Here is a 25,376-nt window from a genome sequence, read left to right on the forward strand (position 1 = left end):
GATGGTGTCCACTGTGTGTACAGTTTCTGGGATTTCCCAGGTGTGGCAGGCCAAGATCAGCCCCAACCTGTGTTCTACCCATGGCCACCCTGCATGAGTACAGAGCAGTATGAGATGTCTGCTGCTTGTTCTGGGATTGTAGATTCCCAGGCAAAGCCAAATTGTGAATCTAAGCTGGGGGCTGCTTGTGCTGGGCCTGGGGCTCAATGAGGCCAGCTGTTGCTTGTTTGATAGGATTTAGGAAAATGCGAAGCATGAGCCAAGACCAGCCATTCCTATGGAAAAAGCAACTTTGGTGGGTCTACAAGTTAGGTGGGGTGGAGTCTCTGGGGATCTCCAAGGTAATTGTTAGTCATTGGAGCACTTATGTTGACGGAGTCAGATATGGCATCAACTTGCCAGCTCTGTGTGGGGAGGGTTTAGAAAAGGGACAGTGGCTTCTATTGTCCTTGATGCTAGACTTTCAGTTTTTCTGTGTGACAGTGGTGCCTTTCAAGAGCTACTCTGGTGCTGGAGCTCAGAGGGAGTGAGTCTGAAAAGGCGAGTCTGTGTGTGGTTTCTTTAAGAGGAACTGCTTGGGGCTCCAGAAGTTTGTTCCACTGACTCAATCCCCACTGTTTTTTTGCAGCCAGATATTTTGGGGGCTTATCTTCCTGGCAGTGGAATCCTGGGCCAGGTGTCTTAGTGTGGGACTAGGACTCTTCACTCCTGAGTTATCCCTCTTGAATTTTTATCCACCACAGGTGGGTGTGGGACCAGCCTGGATGGATGTGGTTTCTTTAATTCTGTAGTTGTCAGACTTCCATTCACCTTGATATGTGATGATTCTGAGTGATGGTTCTATATTTTGTCATTTTGGTTGTCATTTTGATGTGGTTGTATGAAGAGGTGAGCCATTTCTGCCTAAGCTGCCATCTTGACCAGAAATCCCTGGACCACTATTTTTTAATCCATTCATCTACTGATGGGCACTTACGTTGTTTCCAGCATTTGGTTATTGTAAATAACGCTGCTATCAACATAGGGGTACATAAGTTCTTTGGAGTTGGTGTTTCAGTTCCTTAGGGTATATTCCCAGCAGTGGAATTGCTAGGTGAAAAGGTAGTTCCATTTTTATTTTTTGTGAAGATTCCATACTGTTTTCTACAGTGACTGTAAAAGCCTGCATTCCCACTAAGGGTAAACTAGGGTTCCCTTTTCTCCACATCCTCACCAGTGCTTGTTGTTTGTTGATTTATTAATGATAGCCATTCTGACAGGTGTGGAGTGGTATCTCACTGTGGTTTTAATTTGCATCTCTCTGATGGCTAGTGATGCTGAGCATCTTATCATATGTCTATGGGCCATCTGTATGTCCTCCTTGAAGAAGCGTCTATTCAGGTCCTTTGCCCATTTCTTAATTGGGTTGTTTGTCTTCCTGGTGTTGAGTTGTATGAGTTCTTATATATTTTGGAGATTAAACCCTTGTCTGACATATCATTGGCAGGTGTGTTCTACCACACCGTCAGTTCTCTTTTCATTTTGATGATGGTTTTTTTGTAGAAGCTCTTTAATTTGATATAGTCCCATTTGTTTATATTTTCCTTTGTTTCCCTTGCCCTAGGAGATATATTAGCAAAAATATTGCTACATGGGATATATGCAATTTTATTGCCTCTATTTTCTGCTAGCACTTTTTTTAAAATCTGAGAATAAACACCTTTATTACATGAGCCTCTTTTTTTTTTTTTAAGTGAGCTTTAAAGAAAGGAGGGAGGAAGATTTATTTGCCTTTCTGGGCCTTAATTTTCCTTAGATAGAACTCCAGCTCCTTTGCCTGCTAGCACATATCCATCTGCTCAGTCACACTGGCCTGGTCTTGAAGCAATGGATGCAAGAAGCTTGCCCTGCTGGAACTGCTCCTTCAGAAGGCTACTGATTTTAGCATTCTTTTTCCTTTTATCATATTTCATCCAAATTTTCTTTGGTCATTTTTTGTTTAAAACCTCTTCTTCCTCAGGAGTCAATTTGGCCCCCTTCTTGCAGCCCAGGGGCGGTGTATAGTGGGATTCATACTGCTGTTGGTATAGTGTGCTGTCAGTGAGCATGATGCAGTTCTTTACCAGAGTCTTGGTATGGACCAGTTTATTGTTGGATGTATTGTAGACAATATCAATAATCCTTGTTTTGCACATACAATACTCTGAGCCCCAGGAGAAGTTGCCCACATCCAGTCTCATGGCTTGGTACTTCTTGTGGCCTCCTTGCACACAAACTGTGCGTATGTGTCGGGCGCCAATCTTAATGTTGGCAGCAGGGTGCCCCAGCTGATATTTTCGCTTCTTGTGGCAGGGCTTCCTCTTGCCCCTGGTCTTGTGGTGCTTGTGCCAGTTGTCTTGAGAGATGCCCCTGGCTTGGTGCTAGCTGGAAAGTCTGATAGCATTTTTATGTATCATAACTTATATTTGTCTTTTATCCATTTTGAGTTTATTTTGACGTATGGTGTAAGTTGGTGGTCTAGTTTCCTTTTTTTGCATGTACCAGTCCACTTCTCTCAACACTGTTTATTGAAGAGACTATTTTTACTATATTGTATGCTTGTGCCCCTTTTGTCAAATATTAATTCACCATAGAGTCATGGGTTATTTCTGGGCTCTCTGTTCTGTTCCATTGATCTATGGATGTGCTCTCATGCCAGTGCCAGACTGTTCTGATTATAGTGGCCTTGTAGTATATAGTTTTATATCAGGTATTGTGATCCCTCCAACTTTATTCTTCTTTCTGAAGATTGCTATGTCTTTTTTGGTTCTATATACATCTTTGGAGTATTTGTTTTAGATCAGTGAACTATGTCATTGGTATTGTAACAGGGATTGTGTTGAATCTATAGATTGCTTTGGGTAGTATGGACATTTTAATGATGTTAATTATTCCAGTCCATGAATAGGGTATATGCTTCCATTTATTTGTATCTTCCTCAATATCTTTCTGTAGCTCTGTAGTTTTCTGAGTATAGGTCTTTTACCTCTTTGGTTAAATTTATTTCTAGGTACTTTATTTTTTTGTGGCTATGGCAAATGTGATTTTTTCTTTGTAATATTTTCTCTCACCTCTTGGTTGGTTATTTAGGAGTGTTTTGAATAATTTCAATAATTTTGTGAATTTTTCAGTTTCTTTTTTTTTAATATATTTTATTGATTATGCTATTACATTTGTCCCATTTCCCCCCTTCTCTCCCCTCCACCCTGTACCCGCCTCCCACCCACATTTCCCCCTTTAGTTCATGTCCATGTGTCATACTTATGAGTTCTTTAGTTTCTACATTTCCCGTACTATTCTTGCCCTCCCCCTATCTATTTTCAACCTACATTCTATGCTACTTATTCTCTATACCTTTTTCCCCTCTCTCCTCCTCCCACCCCCCTGCTGCTAACCCTCCATGTGATCTCCAGTTCTGTGGTTCTGTTCCTGTTCTAATTGTTTACTTAGTTTCTTTTGGTTTTGCTTTAGGTGTGGTTATTAATATTTGTGAGTTTGCTGTCCTTTTACTATACATGTCTTTTCTTTATCTTCTTTTCTAGATAAGTCCCTTTAGCATTTCATAAAATAAGGGCTTGGTGATGATGAACTCCTTTAACTTGACCTTATCTGAGAAGCACTTTATCTGCCCTTCCATTCTAAATGAGAGCTTTGCTGGATAGAGCAATCTGGGATGTAGGTCCTTGTCTTTCATGACTTGGAATATTTCTTTCCAGCCCCTTCTTGCCTGTAAGGTCTCTTTGGAGAAATCAGCTGACAGACTGATGGGAACTTCTTTGTAGGTTACTGTCCCCTTACCTCTTGCTGCTTCTAGGATTCTCTCCTTCGTTTTTACCTTGGCTAATGTAATTGTGATGTGCCTTGGTGTGTTTCTTCTTGGGTCCAACTTCTTTGGGGCTCTCTGAGCTTCTTGGATTTCTTGGAAGACTGTTCCCTTTGCCAGATTGGGGAAGTTCTCCTTTATTATTTGTTCAAATAACTTTTCCACTTGTTGGTCCTCCCCTTCTGGTACCCCTATAATTCGGATGTTGGAACGTTTAAAGGTGTCTTGGATGCTCTTAATCTTTTCCTCAATTTTTTGAATTCTTATTTCATCATGCTTTCCTGCTTGGTTGATTCTATCTTCCTTCTGGTCCACTGTATTGTTTTGAGACTCATATTCCTTCCTTTCACTATTGGCTCTCCTCCGCGTGTCTTCCTGCATCTGTTTTATGGTAATCTGCATTCTTTCATCTAAATTTCGTCCAAAAACAACCAGTTCCGTGAGCTTTCTGATCACCAGTGTTTTGAACTGCGCATCTGATAGATTGGCTAATTATTGGTCGCTCAAAAGCATGAGTCCTGGGGGACTGATCTGCTCTGTTGAAAACATATTTTTTTTCCCCTGTCTCTCCTTTTTTTTTTTTCCAGTCTGGTTGCTGTTGTTACGGTGGGGGGCGGAGCCTTAGGTGCTCACTGGGGCTGGGCACCCCAGTCGCTGGATTGTGACGTTATAAGTGGGGGCAGGGCGGGGGCGGGGCGGGGGAAAACAATGGCGGTAGTTCCGTTCCCCTGGACTCAGACCCTTGTCTGGGCTTCTGGGCCGCAAGTTCTGCCCTGGTCCACAATCGCTACCCCTCTGGGTCTGCCGGCCGCAGCTTGCGTACTCAGGGATCACCGCTGCCTTCTTGCGCCCCCGGATGGCTTTTGTGCCGATTTCGCGCCAAACTTTCCCCCAACCTCCGCGAGCCGCCGACCGGAGCCAGCCCCGTGCCTGCCCGGCTCATCTTTTCCTACCAGTCCGGATGAATGCGTCTACTTCAACTTCTTGGCTGCCTGACTTCCATTCAGATAAATCCTCTGCCGGATCTGGGTGTTATTCTGATAGTAAATTATTGTTGTAAATTATTGGTTTTCTAATCTTGGTTGTACGAGGAGGTACGGTGCGTCCACCTATTCCTCCATCTTGCCGGAAGTCCTCAGTTTCTTACATTAGTTTGATTCCATTGTGATTGGAAAAGATACTTTGTATGATATTGGTCATTTGAAATTTACTGAGACTTATTTTGTGGCCTAACATATGTTGTTTCCTAGAGAATGTTCATGTTCACTTGAAAAAATGTGTGTGCTGTTCTTATTGGGAGCAGTGTTGTGTAGATGTTTGTTATACTAGTGAATACTAGTTTATAGTATTCAGGTCCATATTTCCTTACTGATTTCTCTGTCTGGTTGTTCTATCCACTATTGAAAATAGGGTGTTGAAGTGTAACTATTATTGTGCATCTCTCTATTCTTTCAATTCTGTCAGCTTTTCCTATATATATGTTGAGACTCTTCGGTTAGGTGAGTATACAGCATCTGGCATAAGTAATACCTACTTGAGTGTGGTTGGTAGGGTAGTAATTTGGGTGTACTAATTTATAGTTTTAATTTGAACATTTCATCTAAAATGTCATATGATACGTGTGAGTGCAATATTATTATGTTATAGAATTACATGCTTATGATTTTGTAATGAGAGATTTTGTAATGAAAAAGGTGCATTATTTGTGCTGGACCCTGTATTTTTATAATTTTTATGTTTTCTTAGTGTATCAAAATGTTTATAAATGTATATCTGTAGTGGTCTCTTGTATCTTTTTTGGTTTAAAGTCTGTTTTGTCTGGCATTAAATGTAGCCACCATGGCTCTATTTTGGTTACTCTGTGGCTAGAATATTTTTCCATGCTTTTACTTTCAACCTCTGTGTTGTCATATCTAAGGTGAGGTTCTTTAGATAACATATCAATCCTTTAAAATTTTATTTATTTTTATTGTTTATTTAAACAAAAAATTTGAAGTTCCCTCATTTCTCCTACCCTCAGTTCCCACCTCTGGCAACCATGAATCTGTTTTAGTGTTTTTTTTTTTTAATATATGTATATATTTTTAGATACCACATATAAAAAAGATGACATGGTATTTGCCTTTCTCAGTCTGGCTTATTTCACATGGCCAAATGCCCTCTAGGTCCATTTATGTTGTTGCAAACAGTGAGATATCATTCCTTGTTCTTCATATTTTCTGGCTTTTCCCTCAAAGATAGTTTCACTGAGGAATTCTGCTGAATACATTATTTTAAACTGTATTTATTATTGTGCTTCCATGCTTTGTTTTTCTTCATAGCACTTTTTGCATTGTCAAACCATACATTCTACTTGTTTGTTTATTTATTTTTATTTTTTGGTTATTGTTATCCTGTTTTTGGTATACTTTATTGATATGCTATTACTGTAGTCCCATTTTTTCTCTCCTTTATTCCCTCATGCCCTGTTCCCCGCTCCCACCAGCAATATTGGCACTCTCGGCACTTCCTGAACTCGAATGTCTATTTCCCTCCCCTAATTAGGTAAATGTTCTTTCACTGTTTTTTAATTTTTTTTTTTCAGATAGATTTCAGATTTCTTGCTCTTTCTCTTCTCCTTAAGGCATCTCTATGAGGCAAATGTTGGACTTCTTAAAATTATCCCAGAGACTTTATACTATCCTCATTTTTTTGGATTCTTTTTTCTACTTATTGTTTGGCATGGTTTTTTGCTTCTTTATGTTCCAAAACACTGATTTGATTTTCAGCTTCATCTATTCTACTGTTGTTTCCCTGTAAGTTGTTCTTTATTTTAATTAGTGTATCCTTCATTTCTCACAGGGTATTTTTTTGTGCTGCTGAGGTCCTCACTAAGTTCCTTGAGCATCCTCACAACCAGTGTTTTGAACTCTCCATCTGATAGATTGCTTACCTCCATTTCATCTAGCTCTTTTTCTGGAGTTTTGATCTGTTCTTTCATTAGGTCCATGTTTGTTTGCCTCCTCATTTTAGCAGCCTCCTTGTGTTTTTTCTTTTTTTTTTAAGTATATTTTATTGATTATGTTATTACAGTTGTCTCATTTTTTCCCTTCCCTTTATACCCCCTCCCTGCACCCCACTTTCTTTATCATTCCCCCACCATGCCCCAGTTCATATCCATGGGTCATACATATAGTTCTTTGACTTTTCCATTTCCTATACCATTCTTAACCTCCCCCTGTCTATTTTGCACCTATCATTTATGCTTCTTATTCTCTGTACCTTTCCTCCCATTCTCCCTTCTACCCCTCCCTGCTGATAACCCTCCATGTGATCTCTATTTCTTTGAATCTGTTCTTGTTCTAGTTATTTGCTTAGTTTGTTTTTGGTTTTTTAGGTTCGGTTGTTGATAGCTGTGAGTTTGTTGTAATTTTACTGTTCATAGTTTTGATCTTCTTCTTTTTCTTAAGTCCCTTTAACATTTCATATAATAAGGGCTTGGTGATGATGAACTCTTTTAACTTGACCTTATCTGGGAAGCACTTCATGCTCTACAATTCTAAATGGAAGCTTTGCTGGCTAGAGTAATCTTGGATGTAGGTCCTTGCCTTTCATGACTTGGAATACTTCTTTCCAGCCCCTTCTTGCCTGTAAGGTTTCTTTTGAGAAATCAGCTGATTGTCTTATGGGAACTCCTTTGTAGGTAACTGTCTCCTTTTCTCTTACTGCTTTTAAGAATCTCTGCTTATCTTTCATCTTGGGTAATGTAATTATGATGTGCCTTGGTGTGTGCTTCCTTGGGTCCAACTTTCTTGGTACTCTCTGAGCTTCCTGGACTTCCTGGAAGTCTATTTGCTTTGCTAGATTAGAGAAGTTCTCCTTCATTATTTATTATTATTTATTTATTTATTTATGTTTTTTAAAAATTTTATTTTAATTTTTGTTGCAGTACAATTTTCTGTCTTTTACGCCCATCGCAACCCACCCACCCAGCACTCCCCTCCTCCCTCCCATTTCCACCTGCCCCTAGTTTTTTATCCATGTGTCCTTTATACTTGTTCATGTAAACCCTTTCCCTTTTCCCCTGAAATTCCCCTGAAATTCCCTCTCCTCTTTCCTCTGTACTCTGTCAGTCTGTTCTCTATTTTGGTGTCTTTGGGTATATTTTGCTTGTTTCTTTGTTTTGTTGTTTAGGTTCCTGTTAAAGGTGAGATCATATGGTATTTGTCTTTCACTGCCTGGCTTGTTTTGCTTAGCATAATGCTTTCCAGCTCCATCCAAGCTGTTGTAAAGGGTAGGAGCTCCTTCTTTCTTTCTGCTGCATAGAATTCCATTGTGTAAATGTACCATAGTTGTTTTTTTTTTTTTTTTTTTAAATCATTGTTCAGGTACGGTTTTCTCCCTTTTACTCCCATTCCAGCCCACCCACCCAACCTTCCCTACTTCCTTCCCATTACCACCCACCCCTAATTTTTGACCATGTGTCCTTTAAATTTGTTCTTGTAAACCCTACCCATTTTCCCCTGAAATTCCCTCTTCTCTCCCCTCTGGTCACTGTCAGTCTGCCCCCTATTTCAGTGTCTTTAGTTATATTTTGCTTGTTTCTTTGTTTTGTTGTTTAGGTTCCTGTTAAAGGTGAGATCATATGGTATTTGTCTTTCACTGCCTGGCTTGTTTCGTTTAGCATAATGCTTTCCAGCTCCATCCATGCTGTTGCAAAGGGTAGGAGCTCCTTCTTTCTTTCTGCTGCATAGAATTCCATTGTGTAAATGTACCATAGTTTTTTGATCCATTCATTTACTGATGGGCATCTAGGTTGCTTCCAACACTTGGCTATTGTAAATTGTGCTGCTATGAACATTGGGGTGCATAGGTTCTTTTGGATCGATGTTTCAGGGTTCTTAGGATGTAATCCCAGCAGTGGAATTGCAGGGTCAAAAGGCAGATCCATTTTTAGTTTTCTGAGAAAATTTCATATGTTTTCCATAGTGGTTGTACCAGTCTGCAGTCCCACCAACAGTGCACTAGGGTCGCCTTTTCATCACAACCTCGCCAACACTTGTTGTTTGTTGCTTTGTTTATGATGGCCATTCTGACTGGTGTAAAGTGGTATCTCATTGTGGTTTTAATTGGCATCTCCCTGATAGCTAGTGATATTGAGCATCTTTTCATGTGTTTCTGGATCCTCTGTATGTCCTCCTTGGAGAAGTGTCTGTTCAAGTCCTTTGCCCATTTTTTAATTGGGTTGCTTGTCTTCTTAGAGTGGAGTCATATAAGTTCTTTATATATATTTTGGAGATTAAACCCTTGTCTGAGGTATCATTGGCAAATATGTTTTCTCACACAGTTGGTTCTCTTTTTACCTTGATACTGTTTTCTTTAGCTGTGCAGAAGCTTTTTATTTTGATGAGATCCCATTTGTTTATTCTTTCCTTTATGTCCCTTGTTCTGGGGGACGTATCAGTAAAAATGTTGCTGCATGAGATATCTGAGATTTTCCTGCCTATGTTTTCCTCTAGGACTTTAATGGTGGCATGGCTTATATTTAAGTCTTTTATCCACCTTGAATTTATTTTTGTGTATGGTGTAAGTTGGTGCTCGAGTTTCATTTTTTTTCACATAGCTGTCCAGTTTTCCTAACACCATTTGTTGAAGAGACTGTTTTTACTCCATTTTATGTTGCTGCCCCCTTTCTTCATTATTTTTTAAAGTAAGTTTTCCATTTTTTGCTCTTCCTTTTCTCCTTCCTGCACCCCTATGATTCAGATGTTGGAATATTTAAAGTTGTCCCGGAGGTTCCTAAGCCTCTGCTCATTTTTTTGAATTCTTGTTTCTTCATTCTGTTCTGGAAGAATGTTTATTTCTTCCATTTGTTCCAAACCATTGATTTGAGTTCTGGTTTCCTTCCCTTAATTGTTGGTTTCCTGTCTATTTTTTCTTAATTTCAATTTGTATAGACTTCACTTTTTCTCTATTTTGCAACCATACTCAACTAATTCTGTGAGCATCCTGACTACCAGTGTTTTGAACTCTGCATCTGATAGGTTGGCTATCTCTTCATCACTTAGTTCTGTTTTTGGAGCTTTGATCTGTTCTTTCATTTGGGCCATATTTTTATTGTCTTGGCACACTCTTAGATAGAAGGATGGAGCCTTGAATCTTAGGTATTTGCTGGGGTGGGACAACCCACATCATTGTGTTGTGGAGCTGTATGTGGGGGAGGGGTCTAAGAGTAAACAGTGTGGCTTGCTCAGCTCTCAGTCACTTCCTTCACTACTCACAAGCAAATCGGGCCCTTCTGGTGCTGATTCCCAGGTGGTTCAATTTGTGTACATTCTAGAATCCTGTAGGTCTTTCCAACGAACTGTCCTGTGAGTCTGGGAGTTTCTCCTGCCACCACAACCTCCCAGGTTTTGTTTTTCCTACATTTTTTATTGTTGTTCAAGTATGGTTGTCTCCATTTTCCTCCCACCACTGCTCCCCACCCCAGCAATCTCTACTTCCTACCCTTGATCCTACCACCCTTTGGTTTTGTTTGTGTGTCCTTTATTCATGTTCCTGAAAACCCTTCCCCCTTTCCCCCCATTATCCCCTCCCACCTCCCCTTTGGTCACTGTCAGTTCTTTATTTCAATGTCTCCGGTTATATTTTGCCTGCTTGTTTGTTTTGTTGATTAGGTTCCACTTATAGGTGAGATCATATGGTATTTGTCTTTCACCGCCTGGCTTATTTCACTTAGCATAATGGTCTTTAGATCCATCCATGCTGTCCCAAAGGGTAGTTTTTACAGCCAGAAGTTTTGAGGCTTTGTTTCCCTACGCTGGAACCCTGTGTTGTGCAGTCTGTCTTGCTCCTGAGTTGTTTCTCCTGGTTTATCTGCATGCAAATGTGGGATCTCCCAGTCTGCCAGCTGCCACCTCATCTACCCAGCCCTCTAGGTGCTAACTTTCAGCGCATACTCTCTGCCCTGGCTGCCTGTACTCACCCCACCTACCAGTCTGAATGAATGTTTCTTTAACTTCTTGGTTGTTGGACTTACAGTTTGATTTTTTGGCAGCTCTGGTTATTTTTTGTTTTTAAATTTGTTGTTCTTCTTTTGGTTGTACAAGGGGGCAAAATGTATCTACCTATGCTTCCATCTTGGCCGGAAGTAGTTAACCTATTTCAGTTGCCTTTTTATTTTTATTTATTTTTTAATATTTTTTGTACTTTTTTTTATTGTTGTTCACCTACAGTTGTTTCCATTCCCCGCCCCCCGCCCCCCACCTCCATCCTAGCTATCTCCACCTGCAACCCTAGATCCCTTCCTGCTTTGGCTTTGTATCTGCGTCCTCCATACATGTTCCTGACAACCCTCCTCCTTTTCCCCCCATTATGCCCTCCCACCTCCCACGTGGTAACTGTCAGTTTGTTCTTAATTTCAATGTCTCTGGTTATATTTTGCCTGCCTTTTTGTTTTGTCGAATAGGTTCCACTTCTAGGTGAGATCATATGGTATTTCTCTTTCACTGCCTGGCTTATTTCACTTAGGATGATGCTCTCCAGGGCCATCTAAGCTGTCCAGAAGTATAAGAGCCCCATTTTTCTTTCTGCTACATAGTATTCCATTCTTTACATGTACCAGTTTTTGGATCCATTCATTTACTGATGGGCTCTTAGGCTGTTTCCTCTTACGCAGCTATTGTAAATTGTGCTGCTATGAACATTGGGATACATAGGTTCTTTTCAGTTGGTGTTTCAGGATTCTCAGGGCATAGTCCCAGCAGTGGAATCACTGGGTCAAAAGGCAGTTCCGTTTTAGTTTTCTGAAGAAATTCCATACTGTTTTCCACAGTGCTTGCACCAGTCTGCATTCCCACCAACAATGTACTAGCGTTCCCTTTTCTCCCCAGTTCTTTTGTGTATTAGATTCCACATATAAGTGAAATTGTGTGGTATTTGTCTTTCTCTGAGTGGCTTATTTCACTTAGCATAATACTCTCCTGGCCTACCTATGCTCTTGCAAAAGATAAGATTTCCTTCTTCTTCTTCTTCTTCTTCTTCTTTTTTTACAGCTGTGTAGTATTCTATTGTATAAATGTACCACAGTTTTTTTGTCCACTCATCTACTAATGGGCACTTGGGCTGCTTCCAGATCTTGGGTATTGTAAATAATGCCACAGTGAACATATCTAACTTTTCTTTATTGTGGTAAAATACATATAATATACAATTTAGCAAGCAATTATGCACTTTTAAATGTGCAGTTTAGTGGTATTAAAAACTTTCATAATATTGTGCAGCCATTACCAATGTCCATCTACATAATCTTTTCATTGTACAAACAAACTCTATATTCCTTAATTACTTCCCATTATCCCCTCCCCCCAACCCACAGCAAGCACCAGTCTACTTTCTGTCTCAAAGATTTTGACTAAGCACTTCATATACAGTGTTTCTCTCTCTCTCTTTTTTCTAAGATTTTATTCATCCATTTTTAGAGAGGGAAAGGAGCGGGGGAGAGAGAGAGAGAGGGAGAGGGAGAGAAACAATGTGCGGTTGCTAGGGGCCATGGCCAGCAACCCAGGCATGTGCCCTGACTGGGAATCGAACCTGCTACACTTTGGTTCCCAGCCCATGCTCAATCCACTGAGCTACACCAGCCAGGGCCATGTTTCTCTTTTTACATTTAGCATGTCTTCAAGGTTCATCCATGTTGTAGCATGTAGTAGATATCCTTCCTTTATAAGGCTGAAAAATGTTCCATTATGTGCACATATTACATTTCATTTATCCATTTATCTGTTGATGGGCATTTGAGTTGTTTCCACATTTTAGCTACTGTGAATTGTAGTGCTGCTATGAACATGAGTGTACAAATAGCTCTTTGAGGCTCTGCTTTACATTCTTTTGCTATATCCCTAGCAATGGAATCTTCTGGATCATATGACAGTTCTATTTTAAAATTCTTGAAGAACCTTCATACTGTTTTCTATAGCAGTTGTGCCATTTTATATTCACACCAACAATGGGTTCCAATTTCTGTGCGTCCTCACCAACACTACTTGTTTTCTGTTTTTTTTTTGTTTTTTTTTTATAGTAGTGATCCTGATGCATATGATGTGGTATCTCATTTCAGTTTTAATTTGCATTTCCATAATGATTGGTGATCTTGAGCTGGAGGAGGACAGGCTTGCAACAACAATGGGAGGTATAACAATGGCCACCCACCTCTCTGCACCTCTGAGATTAGAATCAGAAATCGAGGATCGGAACACAGATTCCTGCTGTATTCAGGACAGAGTCCTATTTACTTACTCAGGCTTTTAAAATTTTTTAAATTTTATTTATTTTATTTATTTTTTAGGCAGGGAAAGGGAAGGAGAAAGAGGGAGAAAAACATCAATCAACTGCCTCACATATACCCCAAACTGGGGATCCAGCTTGCAACCTAGGCATGTGCCCTGACTGGGAACTGAACTGGTGACTTTTCAGTTTGCAGGCTGGTGCTCAGCCCCCTGGGCCACACTAGTCAAGGCCCTACTTTGGCTTTGAAAGCTCTGTGTAAGGTGCTCCCTGCCTATGGCTGGGGTGCAAGATGGGTAGCTACTATGTGCTTAAGAGCTGAAATTGGTAGAAGTTAACTACAATTTACCCTCCGGATTTCCCCCTGGAAGTTGCAAGCCTTCAATAGAGTCCAAAGTTCCCAAAAGTTGTGTCAGACAAATTATACCAGCACAGTTGTTTTCTTAGTGGGTAGACAGATTCCTGGTGCTTCCGACTCCACCATCTTCCCTGAATCCTCTTTTTACAGATAGATGCCCTTTTGTACTGTTCTGAGCTATGTCCTATGACTTACAGAAATTGGTGTTAGAGCCAAGGCAGTGATAAAAGTGGATTTTCTTCTTTTAAGCTGATGGGACACAAGGGAAAGAAAGAAGTTGAGCATTGGGCAAGGATCAGTGGGCCCTTATCTTGCCTGGGCCCTCCAGCCCCGGTCTTATCTTTCCTAGGAGGTGGACTGAGGCTTGGCCCTTCACAACACCTTTGTCTTCATGGAGCCTTTCTGGCTCCTACTACCTACATCTTCCCTATAGGCTCTGTCTGGGGGTGGGCAGACCTTGAAGACTTGGAGTGAAGTAGCATCTGCCTCTTAGCCTTGCCTTGTCGCTACTGGTACTCTATGTGGAGGTTGTCAAAGAATTCCAAACAGAGGTAATGGCTCTGGGATAAGTGGTGTTCCTGTATGTTCTGATGAAGGTTTTCATTCATTCTTCTAGACAGCTTTGTGGAGACAGGGGTGCTGGGCCTCAGGTGTGCTTGGAGCTGGGGTGAGAGTTGTGGAGTTCTATATGAGCTCATATAGAAAAGTCCTGGTAGAACTTTTGGGGAACTGCTGCCAAGGGAGGGGAAAGAGGGTATTTGCCCCAGAAACTAATATGCCAATCAGCCCACTTGTTATGGGAACAAATTGCGTGTATAGTTTTGGAAGGTCTCCTGCCTCTAGGGTAGAATTTCTGTGAAAAAAAAAAAAAGCCAGGTGTAATTTTATTATTGCCTTTATCTTTCTGCAAATAATGCCTCAGACACTCTGTAACCAGATACCTTTACCTTTCTCTTTCGGCAGAGGAATGTCATGGCATCCGGAGTCATCCCTCAGATTTCTCTGATCATGGGCCCATGTGCTGGTGGGGCTGTCTACTCCCCAGCCCTAACAGACTTCACGTTCATGGTAAAGGTAAGAAAGAAAGACCTGTTTCTCCTGCCCTTTGAGAGTTGTGCAGTACCTCACCTGAAATAAAAATAATTCCTGACCCAGATCTGGGTTGTTATCTGCATTCTCATTGGCTTTCAGCTTAGCGATGATAAGGTCTTAGTGGAGAAAAGGGTTTGGCACGAACCCTGTAGCTTGTGGGTGTTCAGTGGCAGAATGCACTTGTGTACTTCATTGGTGGGTGATTTTACCTGTTGATTTGAATTGCAAATGATTTTCAGGTAATCAAAGGATCCTGTCCTGTGCCCAGACAGATAATTGTTTACTGACTCCTATTCAGAAAGTTTCTCATGGAAGGCTTTTCTATAATCTTCTTTATTGGGAAGTCATTCTTATGTTCCACCTTTATTCCTTTGGCTTTTTGCCATTTTATTACATTTTGTGTATAATGGTAATGCTAAATCTGATCCCCAACTTCATTTTGAAAGGTGCATATCTTTATGACATGATTTGATGGAATGATGTTTTAAAATGATTTTTAAATGAAGCTCACTTGAATTTACACATGGGTAATTACCCTTAACCTAACATCATTAAAAAAATCAGTCTTTTTACCTTAAAATATTTTTAACAATAATAAGCAGTAAATGCCAAGACAGGAAGACTGGAGAGTGGAGGAGGAGATAGTCATTCAAAATGAGGAGGACAGTGTAAATAGGGATAGTATAAATAGGAAACCCATTTTTCTCAAGGAAAGCTTAGCAGTAGGACTTCAAAGGTTTAGAAAAGTGTTCACCCTTTGATCTAAGTCATCTTTTTTTAGTGACAGATTGAAAGCAACCTAAATATTCAGCAATAGAGGTGGGTTTTAAAAGTTAAGATGACCACATCTCTTCCTAAACAAAGCAGAACTCCCTGAGCTTTGCCCACTAATCTGTATGTTGCAGTTACCTTGTGCTACCCCAGTCCTCTTCTCCTTCCTCCCTGGTAGGAACGGAGGGGTGGTATCCATTCCTCTGGCTAAGACCCGTATTTTTCCCACTTTCCACATACATGTACATTACTGCTCACAACTCTTTCACCTTTTCAGTGGCCTTATCCTGTCAGTTCTCTTTTCTCTTATGAACTACCTTCAGTCTCTCCCTTGGTTTTAGATCCTCCCATCAGAACTTACTCATGTTCAGGCCTTTCCTATTTTCAGAACAAAGACAAAAGCCTTCCCTTAGTCTGCATCTCACTGTAGCTAACATCCTATTTCTGTCTTCCCATCCTCTCATTAACATATTTCAGTTACCTTTCTATCCCCTCAGTCCATTAAACCTGTTGTTCTAAGGTCATCAGTGACTTCCGTGTCACTATAAATGCTTTTTAACTTTCATTTTCCTCAATTTTTAGCCATATTCTTTTCCTTTGGCTTCCATGATGCCACACTCTGGCATTTCCTTCCATATTTCTGGCCATACTGTCTTGGTTTTCATTGTCATTTCACTTTAAACTGCTTTTTCTTATTTATTTTTAATTTTTTCCAGCTTATTTTGATGTAATTGACAGATATCATTGTGTAAATTTAAGGTGTACAACATGTTTAGGCTTGTGATTCATTTTGAGTTAAATTTTGTATGTGGTGTAATGTAAAGTCCAGCTTTGTTTTGCATGTAGATGTCCAGTTTCCCCAGCACCATTTGTTGTAAAAGGTTCCCCTTTCTGCCATTGAATGGTCTAGGTATCATTGTCGAAAATCATTTGACCAAAATATAAGGGTTTATTTCTGGGCTCTCTGTTCTGTTCCACTGGTTTATATTTCTGTCTTTTTGCCAGTACCACATTGTTTTGATTTCTGTAGCTTTGTAGTAGGTTTTTACATCAGGAAGAATGAGATCTCCAACTTTGTTCTTTTTCAAGATTGTTTTGACTATCCAGAGTCCTTTGAGATTCTGCATCAATTCTAGGATGGATTTCTTTATTTCTGCAAAAAATGTTACTGGGATTTTGATAGGGGTGGCATGTAATCTATATATTGCTTTTTATAGTGTTGTTGAAATCTTAACAGTATTTAGTCTTTCCATTTATGTCTTTTAAAATTTCCTTCAGCTATGTTTTATAATTTTCAGTGTACAAGTCTTTTGCCTTATTGGTTAATTTATTCGTAAGTATTTTATTCTTTTAGAAGCTATTGGGAATGAAATTGTTTTTATATTTTCTTTTCAGATTGTTTGTTATTAATGTTTATAAATGTAACTGATGTTCATTTTTGTGTCCTGTAACTTTGCTTACTTTGTTTAGTAGTTCAAACTTTTTTTGTGGAATCATTAAAGCTTTCTAAATAAAAGATGTCATCTGCAAACAGATAATTTTACTTTCTCTTTTTCTGTTTGGATGCCTTTCTTTGTCATGATGTTAACATTTTTGAAGACTATGCAACAAATTATTTTATAGATTGTTCCTCAGTTTGAGTTTATCTGATGTCTCCTCCTGACTAGATTCAGATTAGGTATCTGAACCTGTCTACTGCATAAATGATATTGTATCCTCTTTAGATTGTCACACCTAGAGTCAAGTGATATCTACTTACCCCCTCCTTAGTGATATTAATTTCTTCATTGTTCAAGATATTGTCTGGTTTCTCCACTCTATAACTATTGTTTTTCTTTTTGCAGCTGATAAATACTCATTGGGGAGATACTTTGAGACCATGCAGTATGCTGCTCTGCATTATACCTTTTTTCCTTGATTTAGCTTTTATTGATTAGCTTTTATTGATTGATTATTGATTTTTAGATTCTTGTCTAAACCAATCTTTAGAAAATTGTTATTTTCCCTATACTCTGCCATTTGCTTCGTTATCAGTTGGCATTATACTCTAAGGAAGAACTCTGCTTTCTTGGACATTTGTTTATTTCATGGACTTATTATTATTATGGGTTCCTGGATTTACTAGTTTACTCAGTGGTTTATAATCCATTATGATCATTATTTGGGTGCTCAGATTGCCCTTCACTTAGCCAGTGGGAGTCCCTTTAAGCTGGCTTCTGTGCTTTTTTGAGAAGGAATGTCAAATGTGTACTTTATGGGTAGTGTGTTTTAATTCTTGAAGAACTTTTTCCTACCTCAAATTCACCAAGACTGTTTTATGTTCTAGAAACTTAATTATTTTGCTTTTCACATTTACACCTATAATTCAGTTGGAATTGATTTTTACTCATAATATGAAATAGAGGCTAATTTTCTTCTTTGTTTATTTGTTTCAGATATTTTCCTAGTTGGCCTAGAGCCTCCTTGTTGAAAAGAACATTCTTTCTTGCTTTGTAATGACACATATTGTCATGAATCAGAGTTAAATAAATTATCCTGTACTGGTATGGAATGATCTTCAAAAAGTTTCAGAACAGTGTGTATAGGACACTGCTGGAAAGAACATAAGAACGCAAAATATACATATATATGTATAGTTTTAGTTTATGTATATTTTGACACTCATATACAGAGTTGATACAAATAATGCCCTTTCTTTATTACAAAATCATAGCCATGTAATTCTGTAACATAACAATATCACACTTGAGCATACCATTATGACATTTTAGGTGAAGTGTTCAAATTAAAAGTCTAAATTACTGTACCCATATTATTACCCTACCAACCACACTCAAGCATGCCTTGCTTCTGCTGGACCCTGTATGCATGGATCTCTTTGTAAGGAGAGAGACACTGACTGTGGTTGCCTTTGGGTGGGGAAATTGGAAGCCTGCAAATAAGGGCTGGGATGTAGATTTACTTTCCACTGTATCTTCTGTTCTTTGGTTTAATTTTTTTTTTTACCATATGCCCTTATTATCTTTAAATTAGAAACTAAAATTAAAAGCCTATCACCCTCTGACTCTAACCTTTGTTGGTTGAGCATTGTCCTGCAAAGCAAAAGGTCTCCAGTTTGATTCCCGGTTAGGACACGTATTTGAGTTGCAGGATGATTCCTTGGTTGGGGGGCGTGTGAGAGGCAACTGGTCTGTGTTTCTCTCATACATCAATGTTTCTCCCCCTCTCTTTCTTTCTCCCTTCCCCTCTCACTAAAAATAAAGAAATAAAATCTTTTATTTTTTTATTTTCTTAAAACTTTTTTTTAATCCAGTTTTTTTAAAAGATTTTATTTATTTATTTTTTAGAGAGGGAAGGGAGGGAGAAAGAGAGAGAGAGAGAAACATCAATGTGCGGTTGCTGGGGGACATGGCCCGCAACCCAGGCATGTAATCTGACTGGGAATTGAATCTGCGACACTTTGGTTCACAGCCCATGCTCAATCCACTGAGTTACACCAGCCAGGGCAGAAATAAAATCTTTAAAAAATAATTTAGAAAAAGCCTGTCACCCCCTTTGAAAACACTATTGATTATCATCATCTCCAATTTGCTTTACTTAAGGTAGCTGGTTTATTTTAGCCAAACTGCATACCATCACAGTGCCTCTGTTTCCTCATCTGTTAATGGTGGTGGTGGTGGGAGGGGGATAATAATACTTAGGCTTTAATGACACATTTTTAAGAAGTGCTTAGAAAAAGGCTTGATGTACTGCAAGTTAAGAATAAGGGCCACCTGTAGGGTGTTCTACAGATGAATGAACCAGAAATGTTAGCCACACTACAAGTCATTTTCATGAGATAGAACCATGTAACGAAGATTGTTTTATCTTTATTTTATTTTATTTTATTTTAATTTTTTTAAAGATTGGTTGATTGATTTTTAGATAGGGGGAAGGGAGAAAGAAAGAGAAGGAGAGAAACATCAATTTGTGGTTGCCTCCTGTGCACCTCGTACTGAGGACCTGGCCTGCAACTCAGGCATATGCTTTGACTGGGAACTGAACTGGTAACCCTTTGGTTTGCAGGCTGGCACTCAATCCACTGAGCCACACCAACCAGGGCTGAAGTCTTTTTTTTTTTTGTTTGTTTTGTTTTGTTTTTAAATAGGCAGGGAAAACTTGGGTCTTTAGTTTGGATAGGCATCTTTGAGCTGCATGCTACCCTGATTCTGCTTTGTGTCACTACCATTTCTGTTTTTGTCTTTTCAGCTGTGTGAACCCTAAAAGTCCATCTAGCTTTGCTGCTCTGAAATTGATCCTCCGGAATTCTCTGATTTCAGGATACCTCCTACCTGTTCATCACTGGCCCTGATGTTGTAAAGTCTGTCACCAATGAGGATGTTACCCAGGAGGAGCTTGGTGGTGCCAGGACCCATACCACCATGTCAGGTTAGAGGCCTCAAGACTCACCTTACTATTTTTAAACACTGAAAAGAGGGCATTGCCACAGAGAATGTTGACAGTCTTTTACAGATATCAATTTTTGCAGAATTTATTTGAAAAGACCGTAGTATGGTATATTGACTATAGATATAGTAATAAAAATGGATTTAGTATTAAATTTGTTAAAATAGTACTAATGCTTTAATATTAATATTAAAAATTTTAAAGCTAACCCAAGTGGTGTTACAAGAGGTATGACTTACATATATACAATTGAATTTTTTAAAAAGTTTTTTATCTTATTATGACTTTCTTTTACTCCAAAGTTGGGGTGTGTCTTAGAGTAGGTGGCATTTTATAAATCACCATTGGCCAGGTATAGTTGTAATGCGATGATCATGGCCAAGTTCATGACTCATGAACTTGGTCATAGCTTTTTACCTCTTAGGTAATATTTGTCACACATGCTGAGTTTAAAATGTATGAAGATTGTGTGGTACTTTGGCATCAAAACAAAAAGTTACTGTTTATACTGAGAGGTATGAAATTGGGAGCAGGGCATGAATCTGATATTAGTGAGGATATCTGTTGTTGGAGTAATGATTGGAATTCCACATTTTCTTGGAAAAAGAAACCAAGTTGTAAAAGAATTGTCTACCACACAACAAGCAGTATAACCGAAGATAGGAGTAATTGCCTTTTTGAAAGATTTCAAAGCAATGTGAGACTGGTATGACTGATTTATACACTGCATCGTACTGTGGTTAACTCACTGGGTCATCATTTCTTTCTTAGTGTGCATATTATAGACCTGTGTCTTATTATTAGTGAAGTCTTAGATTTTATTTTTCACTTTAAATAATTTTTCTTTTTCTTTTTTTTTTAAACTAATCTAAATTTTTTTTTTAAGATTTTATTTATTTATTTTTTAGAGAGGGAAGGGAGGGAGATAGAGAGAGAGAGAGAGAAACATCAATGTTGCTGGGGGTTATGGCCTGCAGCCCAGGAATGTACCCTGGCTAGGAATCGAACCTGGGACACTTTGGTTCCCAGCCTGTGCTCAATCCACTGAGCTACGCCAGCCAGGGCTTAATTTTTATTTTTCAATTGCAGTTGACATACAATATTATATTAGCTTGAGATGTACAACCCAGTGATCAGACACAACATAACTTACTAAGTGATCTAGTACCCATGTGATACCCTACATCACAGGTGGCAAAGACAAGGCCCACAGACCGAATCTGGCCCTCCACCATGTTTTTTCTGGCCCAGCACCTTGTTTCTACCCAGTGGCAATGCCTAGCTCCTTGCCCCTGGTTAAGGAATAGTTACATTTATACAGTCCTAAAATTACATTCGGCCCTTTGAAAGCGACCGCTAGGCTGATGCAGCCCCCAGTGAAAAAGAGTTTGACACCCTTGCCCTGCATAGTTACCACGATACTGGTGACTATGTTCTCTATGCTGTACTTTATAGTCCCCTGACTATTCTGTAACAACCAATTTGTATTTCTTCATTCTTTCACCTTTTCCGCCCATCCCCTCAACCTCCCCAACACCCCTGTCTGGCAATCATCAAAATGTTCTCTGTATCCATGAATCTGTTCCACTTGTTTGTTTTGCTTTTTAGATTCAACTGTTGATAGATATGTATTTATTGCCATTTGATTATTAATATTTTTATATGTATTTTTTCTTCTTAAAGAAGACCCCTTTAACTTTTCATATAATACTGGTTTGGTGCTGATGAACTCCTTCAGCTTTTTATTGTCTGGGAAGCTCTTTATATGTCCTTTAGTCTAAATGACAGCTTTGTTGGGTAGAGTAATCTTGGTTATAGGTCCTTGCTTTTCATGACTTTGAATATTTTTTGCCAGTCTCTTGTGGCCTGCAAAGTTTCTATTGAGAAATTAGCTGACAGTCTTACAGGAGCTCCCTTATAGGTAACTAAACTCTTTTTCTCTTACTGCTTTTAAGATTTTCTCATTGTCTTTAACATTTCGATTATGATGTGTATTGGTGTGGGTCTCTTTGTATTCATCGTGTTTGGGACTCTGTGTTTCCTGGAGTTGTATATCTATTTCCTTCACCTGGTCAGGGAAGTTTCTGTCATTATTTTCTACCATAGGTTTTCAATTCCTTGCTATCTTCTCCTGGCACCCACTTGATATGAATGTTGATATGCTTGCAGTTGTGCTAGAGGCTCCATATACTATCCTCATTTTTTGGATTCTTTTTTTTGCTGTTCTGATTGGGTGTTTTCTTCTTCCTTATCTTCCAAATTTCTGACTTGATCCTTTACTTCATCTACTACACTGTTGATTCCCTGTAATGTATTCTTCATTACAGTTAATATATTCTTCATTTCTGACTTGTTCTTTTTTTGTGCTTTCTACTTTCATTTTATCTCTTTGCTGAAGTTCTCACTAAGTTTATCTACTCTTCTTCTAAGTTCATTGAGCATCCTTATAACCAGTGTTTTGAACTCTGCATCTAGTAAATTGGTTAACTCTGTTTTGTTTAGTTCTTTCTCTAGATTTTGTTCTTGCTTTTCATTTGGGATGTGTTTCTATGTCTCCTCATTAGGCAGCTTCCCTGTGTTTGTTTCTATGTTTTAGATAGAGCTGCCATGTCTCCCAGGCTTGGTAGAGTTGTCTGATGTAGTAGGTGTTCTCTAGGGTGTCTCCTTTGGTTGGAATGTCATCTCATACACTAAAAGGTTGTGAGTTCAATTCCTGGTCAGGCCACATACCTAGATTATGGGTTTTATCCCCAGTCACGATGCGCATGGGGGGATAACACATTGATGTTTCTCTCTGACATTGACATTTCTTTCTCTCTGTCTTTTTTTCTCTCTCTTCCTCCCTTTCTCTCTAAAATCAGTAAACATATCCTTGGGTGAGGGTTAAAAAAAACAAAACAAAAAGTGAGAGCTCTTGATGCCCCCACCCACAAAAATGTTTCCTCCCCAGTATCAGGTTGGCATCAGCCTTGAGACATTCTTTTCCCTTTTCCATCAGCTGCATTCAGCTCTGTCCCTAGGACACACTTAGTATCAGAATGTTTCTCATTGTTGATTCCCCCACAGTTTGTCATGTTCTCCTGTCTCATGGCTTAATTGGCAGGAGTTTTTATTTCTTATTGGGACATAAAATCATATTGAGTCTTGATTGCATCTTAGATTTGATGAAATATCTATTTTTCCTGATTTCAATAATATTACATGTTTGTGGTAGACAATTTAGAAAACACAGGAATAAAAACCACTAGGAATTCCATCATTCATAGATAATCACCACAACTTTTTTTGGTTACACCCTTGCAGTTTTTTCATGCAGCTGGTTGTGTATATACATATACATACTCAAACATAGGTGCACAATTCTCTTTTGTAGCCTGTTTTTTTTCTCTCGGCAGCTTAAAATGATGAGTATTTGCCTGTGTCATTAAATTTCCTTCTGCAGCATAGTTTTAGTTTTAAGGCAGCATTTGGTGTTCTTCATGGGCCCGAGGCTCTTCGATGGGCCATGTATGAGGTACTTAGCTCTGTATCCCCAGAGAGAGATCCAGAAGAGGCTATGCACATGTGCACATGCCCCCTGACACACACACACACACACACACACACACACTTTTGGTAACAGCTTTATTGAGATATAGTTCACATACCATACATGTGAAATACCCATTTCAGATATACAAGTCAGTGGTTTTAGTATGTTCACAGGTCGTTCCATTATTGCCACAGTCAATTTTAGAATATTTTCTTCACCCCAGAAAGAAACTCTCTGCCTGTTTGCTCCTCCTTTCCTTCCAAATACTCTGGCTCTAGGCAGTCACTAATCTACTTTCCCTTTTTATGGATTTGTCTATTCTGAATATATATGTAATGGACATAAATGAAATCATACAATATGTGGTGTTTTGCAACAGATTTATTATACTTAGCATAATAATATATACTTAACCATATTGTAGCACGAATCAGTAATTCATTCCTTTTGATTGAATAATATTTCAATGTATGGATGTACCACATTTTGTTTATACATTGATCAGTCAAACATTTGGATTGTTTCCACTTTTTTGGCTTTCCTGAATGTGCCTCTATAAACATCCAAGTACAAGTTTTTGTGTGGACATGTTTTCGTTTCTCTTGGGTGTGTACCTAGAAGTGGAATTTTTGGGTCAAATGGTAACTCTGTCTAACTTTTTTAGGAACTGCCGTGCTGTCCTCCAAAGTGACTGTGCCGATTTATAAATCTTGAATGAAAGAATTTTGTCATGTTGAACATACTTTTTATTCATCACCAAATACAGGGTGGGCAAAACTAGGTTTATAGTTCATATGAAAAAATAATCCAATAATTAATGATACAGGAATAAACTTTTTGTGTACTCACCACTGTAAACCTACTTTTGCCCACCCCTGTAGTTATTTAATGCCTGTGTGTCGAGCATTGTTCTACTTGCTAGGAATACATTTGTGAAAGAAACAAAAAGATCCCTGCCTATATGGGGTTTATATTCCAGCAGAGAAGACAGACAGTAAACAATGAGCTTAATAAAATAAGGTAATATGTACTGTGGAATCAGTAGAATAGACTGAAGGGGGTTGGGATTGTTGCAGTTTTCAGTTGGGTGATGAGAGCAGACCTCATTAAGAGGGTACCAGTGAAACAGGTATTTTTTAAAGATTTTATTTATTTATTTTTCGAGAGAGGGGAAGGGAGAAAGAAAGAGAGGGAGAGAAACATTGATGTGTGAGAAAATCATCCATCAGTTGCCTCTCTCACGCCCCCACCTGGGGACCTGGCCTGTGACCAAGACATGTGCCCTGACCAGGAATAGAACTGTGGACCCTTTGATTTATAGGATGATGCCCAAGCCACTGAGCCACACCTGCAAGGTCCCTGAGGAAGGAGAGTGGCCAGAATGCCTAATGAATGGCAGGGGCTGGGGTGACTGGAGCAGAGATGACATGATCTGACTTAAAAAGCTAACTTTGGCTGTCATGTGGAGGAGAGACTAGAGGCAACAGTGGAAGCAGGGAGACTGGTGGGGTGAACTGAGAAAGAGCTTCTGGCCCTACTTCCTCTCTCCTGTCTATGGCCTTATTTGGCTGTTGTGTGATTTCAGACTATTCTTGAGGAATGATGGCTTGAATCCTCACTAGGGCCAGGTGGTCCCCCTCCTTTCTTCCACTCCTTCTACCATTGCTGAGTACCATGACATTATATGCCATCCATTATTCTTTCATTTTTTATTTCCCAGCTTTGTTGAGAGATAATTCACATGTAACCAGGCATTACTCTTGATGTGGAACTACAGGGGTAAGACAGGCCTGGTCTCTACCCCGCTGCAGCTGATATTCTAGGGGAGATGTCAGGCAGTATACAAGGAAGGGAACAGGTGAGGCAGGGAAAAGTGTGAAGAGAACCCCCACACACTACAGGGATGGAAAGTAAGGGCACTGGTGGGGAAGAGTGTGTTTTAGAGAGGTATCAGGGAAAGCTTCTCTGAGTAGGTGACATTAGAGCAAAGACCTGAATAAAGAAAGCAGTGATCTTTGCAGAGGTACATAGCAGAGGGAATGGACTGCATGAACTGAAGGTCAGCCTGAAGG

The 25,376-nt window shown here is 39.3% G+C and overlaps 1 protein-coding gene and 1 pseudogene across 1 annotated transcript in view; one reads left to right on the forward strand and one right to left on the reverse strand.

Moving 5' to 3' along the window:
• The window catches only part of PCCB (propionyl-CoA carboxylase subunit beta), a 75,166-nt gene that overhangs the window by 21,902 nt on the left and 27,888 nt on the right, over window positions 1-25,376 (forward strand). Inside the window, exons 6-7 of the mRNA XM_028518402.2 lie at window positions 14,427-14,537; window positions 19,646-19,754. Of these exons, the coding sequence (XP_028374203.1) occupies window positions 14,427-14,537; window positions 19,646-19,754 (220 nt within the window). The remainder of the gene's footprint in view (window positions 1-14,426; window positions 14,538-19,645; window positions 19,755-25,376) is intronic.
• On the reverse strand, window positions 1,752-13,589 carry LOC114501761 (annotated as a pseudogene).

Source organism: Phyllostomus discolor, chromosome 7, assembly GCF_004126475.2.
Source record: "Phyllostomus discolor isolate MPI-MPIP mPhyDis1 chromosome 7, mPhyDis1.pri.v3, whole genome shotgun sequence".
Lineage (NCBI taxonomy): Eukaryota > Metazoa > Chordata > Mammalia > Chiroptera > Phyllostomidae > Phyllostomus > Phyllostomus discolor.